The sequence below is a fragment of the Centruroides sculpturatus genome, unplaced genomic scaffold (assembly GCF_000671375.1).
Source record: "Centruroides sculpturatus isolate CEXI.00-Female unplaced genomic scaffold, Cexi_2.0 scaffold1318, whole genome shotgun sequence".
Taxonomy (NCBI): Eukaryota; Metazoa; Arthropoda; class Arachnida; order Scorpiones; family Buthidae; genus Centruroides; species Centruroides sculpturatus.
The window spans coordinates 169,332-175,331 of record NW_019385758.1 but is presented as its reverse complement, the minus strand read 5'-3'; the positions used below and the strand labels follow the sequence as shown (position 1 = coordinate 175,331).

At 42.4% G+C, this 6,000-nt stretch overlaps 2 protein-coding genes across 2 annotated transcripts in view; both read right to left on the bottom strand.

The window, feature by feature from the left end:
• Nucleotides 1-1,990, bottom strand: part of LOC111641835 (DNA-directed RNA polymerase II subunit RPB4-like) — a 9,052-nt gene extending 7,062 nt beyond the window's left edge. Inside the window, exon 1 of the mRNA XM_023388074.1 lies at nt 1,806-1,990. Coding sequence (XP_023243842.1) covers nt 1,806-1,884 — 79 coding nt within the window. The 5' untranslated portion in view covers nt 1,885-1,990. The remainder of the gene's footprint in view (nt 1-1,805) is intronic.
• Nucleotides 398-1,734, bottom strand: LOC111641840. Its single transcript, XM_023388083.1, has one exon. The coding sequence runs from the start codon at nt 1,480-1,482 to the stop codon at nt 577-579; it is 906 nt and encodes a 301-aa protein (XP_023243851.1). The 5' UTR covers nt 1,483-1,734; the 3' UTR covers nt 398-576.
• Nucleotides 1,991-6,000: the final 4,010 nt, after the last annotated feature.

Below are 6,000 nucleotides of genomic sequence, written 5' to 3'. Positions count from 1 at the left end.
GGTCAATGTTCAGATGCGTGCCACATCATGGCGGCACTTCCGTTTTTAGCCTCAAAACCGTACGCCTGTCGAGACGACGTGTCACGTGACGACGCGAGCGAAGGGCGTCGGCGGCTGTTGCGCCGCGGCAGCGCCGGCGGCTGTCATGGCGCCGGCGCTGATTCCACCAAACAAAAGCAAACAGTGGGGACGCACGTTCTGACCTAACCTAACCTATTCTAATAATTTAATCGGTACTAATTGTGATAATTTATTAGAATAGGTTTAGGTTAGGTTAGAACGTGCGTCCGCACTGTTTGCTTCTCTTTGCTGGAATCGGCGATGAGCCGCCATGACAGTAAGTATCTGGACTTTAACCAAAATAACAAAAAAAAAAAAGGTTTTTTTTTACTCACCTTTGTCCGCAGTCATTCGCCGACTCTGGCGCGCTTTCTGCTGTTGCTCGTCTCGCCGCTTGGTTGCTTCTTCGGCATCGCTTCCGGGGCTGCCGGAACGGTTTCTGGCTCCTTCCATTCGGGCTCGCGGCCCGCTCCTGGATACATTTTTCTTAAATGTTCGCAGAAAATTCTGAAACGATCACCCGGCTTGAGACTTTCCCATTTCATATGCTTTTTGTACATAAAAGCGTACAGATACGAATCTCGAAGTTCCTCGGTATAGTGTAGGGGCAGATTTTTTGTTCTTCAAAATCCCCCACAGCCTTTCGATGTTTTGCGTATGCACGCCGTCCAACGGATTCACAAAGTTTTTCGAATGATTTACTGTCGCGTGTTTTATATCTATTCCGTCTAATTCTCCGATGTTGCTGTATCCCTTCCATTGGTCGGTATGAATCGTAGATCCGGACCGTACGAAAGTGCTGACGATCCAATTCAGACTGGCTTCGGAGCGATCGTTTACAAAACACAAAAAACAGTTCTTGTCTTCTCTGCAAATTCCGCCGACCACCCACTTTGTCCCTTTCAGCTTTCTTCCTCTTTCGTATTTACGCTTGCTTACGACCGTCTCGTCTATTTCTACGGTCTTTCCGGGACCGCCAATTTCCAAACTTGTCATATTAAAAAGAGCGATCATCATCGCGTGCCGAACGAAATTAGCCCAGTCGATGCCGGTAGTGCGACTCACCGAGACGGCCGAACACGCCGAATTCAACGAGCCATCTATGCAAATCAGATGCCAGAGGAAACTGACGATTGTCCGCCATGACACCTTGCCACGTTTTCCCTTGAAAGTACCTTCGAACGCCGAACTTTTTTCCTTGCACTTGGAACATCGGAAATAAACCGAACCAGTGTCTTTTCTAAAAGTTATTTTACGGACGCCGCTGTCGCACTTGTTACACTTCGCCTCTACCGGTTGCAAACCAATCCTAATCGCAAATTTTATATCGGAAGGAATCATAACGTTCATACCCAAGTCGGGATATTCATAATTCAAAAGGCGAAATAAATCCGTGGAAGTCTCAATGTGTAAAGTCTCCATCTCTGGGGAAAAGGGAAAAAAACAGAAAACGCAAACACCAACCGGTGGAAAATTTCAAAAAGCCACACTCAGAACACGTGCAGGCGCTTGCGCCGTCACATGACACGTCGCGCAGGCGCAAAACCGCACTCAGAACACGCGCAGGCTCAGGCGCTCGCGTCGTCACGCGACACGGCGCGCCCTTCGCTCGCGTCGTCACGTGACACGTCGTCTCGACAGGCGTACGGTTTTGAGGCTAAAAACGGAAGTGCCGCCATGATGTGGCACGCATCTGAACATTGACCAAAGGTAAAAGTCCGAAATTACTTCGTGGTGTTATTTACCTTTCGGAAACTGTAATTCAGAAGCATCCTCTTCTACTTGATCCAGAATAACAGCAGTAGCGTTCGCGGCAGCAGCCATCTTACCACTCGAGTTTGAATTATGGCGAATTCACGAGCGCCACCTGGTTAAAAATAATCAACTATCTTGTTCTGATATGTGGGCGAGATTATCGCTGTATTGTCTCTTACTCTCCAACCATAAGTACGCTAAATTTGCAGAGATCGCGGTACGCATGACACGGACATATTCGGGGAGTGCTTATGGCAGTGCTGTGCGATGTCTGTAATTTTAACATCGATGTCAAACATCGATGTTTGCCTAAGCATCGATGCTAAATTTCGATGTCAGATTTCACATCGATGTTTGATCAATGCCCATTGGAACATCGATGTTCAATTAAGATAAACTCAAACAATTAAAAAAAAAAAAACAAAACCGGGTATGTTCGAACAGAAGTTCCTGACGCATGCGCAATGTCATTTTACAATTTTTGCTAGCTTCCAAGCTCGCCGAGCTGACACCTAGCTCAGCCTGACGTCATACTAGCAATGACGTCATGGGTGCGAAAAGTAAACGCCTTGCTCATTGGTAGCTAACAAAAAGTATACAGGCTGAGCGCGCTACGGGCGAGATCGGAGCTAAAAGTAAACGCACCCAATGCGAAGAATAACGTGCATGCCGGTTCTAAATCAGTTACAGTTAGGGACTAGGGACTTGCGTAGGAATAACGTAAGTAACCTAAATTAAGAAAGAACAGGTACAGATAAGTTAGCTGTATTTGATACGTGTATGATCGTACATGCAAAAAAAAAGTCGACATGGTTATTTTTTACTGCTATAAAAGGCCCTCTTAGTGCCATTATGGGTTCGGCCAGGCCCACAATGGTGCGACCGGGTGGTGAGGGACGGGGTCTGACATATCCGAACAGACCACCCCCCGAAAAATTCCTGGGGATTCCTTGACCCGTCCGGATTCGATCCCGGGTTCCCCAGAGCGGTAGGCTGCCACCTTGACCGTTGGCCATCCGGCCTCAAAGTCGACAGGTTGCGCGCCACAATTCGGCGTAAACAGACTAACATGGCAGAGTTGCAGATGAGTTTCAATGAGTGTGAGTTTATTCACTGTTAAAATAGTGTAAATTTGTAAACATATTTGCGAGAACTTTGTTTCATCGCAATTTCACAATTTCTACGAAATTCCGGACTGTCCGGGTGAAAACCGAACAGGTGGTAACATTAAAAACAATGAATGAACTGCATGCATCAATGAATCGAAATTCACATATTGCTAACATCGATTCAGGATCGATGTTTCAAAAACATCGGAAGGTCGATGCATCGACGAACAAAAACATCGATGTATCGATGTCACATCGATGCATCGCACAGCACTAGCTTATGGTGCTTCGGCACCAATGGCGTAGCTAGGGCGGGCTTATTTTTGCTCAACCAATAACATTGATAACAGCCTCCTAATTTTTACAGTATTTCCTTAAACCTATATGTTATTTTCAAACATTTTCCGAGTATGTTTTATGTATGTTATGTTGTGTTTCTCGTGGGGGTACTCAAGAATATCCAAAGTGGCACGAACGTTTGTTACACTACTGTACAGCATCCTCTTAATACCAAAACAGTCAGTTTGTTATCTTAAAATAAAAGTAAATTTAAAAACCGAAGCTATAGTCATAGTAGAGCGCCGTCCTAATAGTTTTTTGTAAGCAGGGTGAAGCCTTTGTATTTTGTGAACATCTAGGTCAAACTGATTACGAATATATAGATCATTTTTGGTGCATTGGGCGGTTTTTCAGATATTACGCCACAAAGTAGCGCTTTGCCCATATACAAGACTCAGTGGCGTAGCGTAGTGGGGGCGGCACTTTCGGGGGGCGACAATATTTCACAATAAATAATAACAATATTTTGTAAAAATTTGAACCATTTAATTTCATATTTTTGTCGCACCTACGATTCGGACCGATTGAAATGAGCACGGAATTTTTAATTACTTATTCAGTGACGAAATTGAATTTTAGTTTTTTTAAATTGAGATACATAAATAATGAGGCGGCGAAATTTTCTCCGCCCCGGGCGGCTGACACCCACGCTACGCCACTGACAAGACTTCATAGACGGTGGTGATTCAAACTTCGAGCGCCGGTTAGCGCCCTGGCACTTTTTAATTTACGATTACACCTCTGATAATAACGCATACCGATATTGCATGAATTCAATTAAGTAAGATTAATTAACTAAAATAGTTCTAAAGTAATTGAATAACAGTCTTCGAAAAAGGACAGGAGACACATGCCCCGAATAAGCCTTGAGCAGCATCTATATTCTCAAAATCCTGGATATGCTACTGTTGTATGGACACAGAAAAATTTAGTTATGTAACCATAATTTCAGCTATGTTGTGATAATCTTGGCAAAAGCGCCCAGCTTGTCGAATATACTTCACTAAAGGACACAAGAGGAGCAAAAATGCCCGTCGAGCTGCCGGAGTTCGCTACACGCAGTTTTAATCACTGTCGCTTTAGTATTTCTAATAGGTCTACACTATATGTATAGGCAGGAAAACTAGACTTGTAAATTAAGAAAAACACTCGTAAATTAATTCTGGTAACATATCTTTGTTAATGATTCATCTTAATAAAACATTTCATCACTAAAAAATGGGCATGGTTAATTGACACAAAGAAGTAATCTTATGTGGCCATCGGCCATAGTTTTATATATATTTTTGTTAATTTTAGTCAGGCTTAGTATCTCCTCTGTTCTTTTGTCTTAACTGTTCTAGAACTTTCTCCCTTAATCCCTATTCCCTCGGGTGACATCACCGATTCTGTGAAACAATGTCAAGAAGACAAAAGGAGCAATAACCCCCTGGAGAGGAGGCGAGGTGAAAGAAAGGAGAAGTGGCTGCGATTTCGTCGAGAGAGGACGAAAACGAGTGTGGTCCTGACCGAGGGGTCGAGCAAGAAGTAAGAAACCTTGCGATAGAAAACCGAAGGAGGATCATACCCTGATCGCATAGTGAGAGATCAGAGGTATCGGAACCTTGTAAGACGGCTGAATTATAGAGGAACGTAGGGCAATTGCTAAAGAAATCGAGTTCCCCCATGTTCAAGTAACGGCAAGCGGGAAGACCACAAGACAACTTCAGAAAACGTAGACGTTCATAAGAGGAAAGAAAATAAGGTCTGCAGTCATTAAGAATTTCAAGACGGTGAATCATCCGAGACCACGTGGCAGAAAACTCCCGGGTATTTTCTCCTTTATTCTACTACTATCCCTATCTATATTTTATTTCTCCTTCCTTAGTTTGTAAGTAGGTTAAGTTTAGCTATAAGTCGTGTGTCGGTTGCCACAATAGAGGCTTGTTTGTGTAGACGATTATTGTATGTATACGAACCCAATAGTCTGTAAGTTGGAATCATTTTAAAGAACCTGTGTTTGATGAATAAAAAAATTTTGTATTTTTACTCGTTTTATATGTTTCCTGTCTGCAATAATATATTGCCCTCAAACGAAACTTCACACTTATATGAAGATTTGCAAGAAATTGAAACCTGGATCTTATGTATGAGACTGATACCATACCACGTGGCTACTGAGCCATAACATTTATGCTTGACAAATGTTAACTTATAATCTAAATTTGTTTTTGTAAAATGTTTTTTAGTTTCTTTAATAAAGTAATGCAACGCAACAGCGATGCGTCTCAGAATTTTTTGCATGCCTCTTTTCGTGCTTGACAATTGGAGAAACCCTGAATTATTCCAAACAGGCAATCCGTTGGTCTGACGCGAAGCCAGAATTGATTTGGTATAAATAATGATAAATAAATCTAACATTCGGTTAGGGGTTTATTTATCATAGGCAATGCAGTCTTATTTTCTGTATATTTTATTCATATATCTCTCGCTTCTGGGTAAATCTTCGATCTCTCTTTTCTCAATTTCTACTTAGCCAATCTCTATGAACTTTTTTTTTGACTCGGAACATAATTATAATAAAAAATATTTTTCTGACCTTCCAGTCGGGCTTCTACTAGGAGTAGTTTTTGCTGTATCTGATTATCTAACCCGGAAGTTTCTATGTTACACGGATGTCGAGCTACACCTTATTAAAAATCTGAAGATCTTTGATCTGATGTGGTTCAGCCGAACTATTGTGTATCGGTTTGAAAAA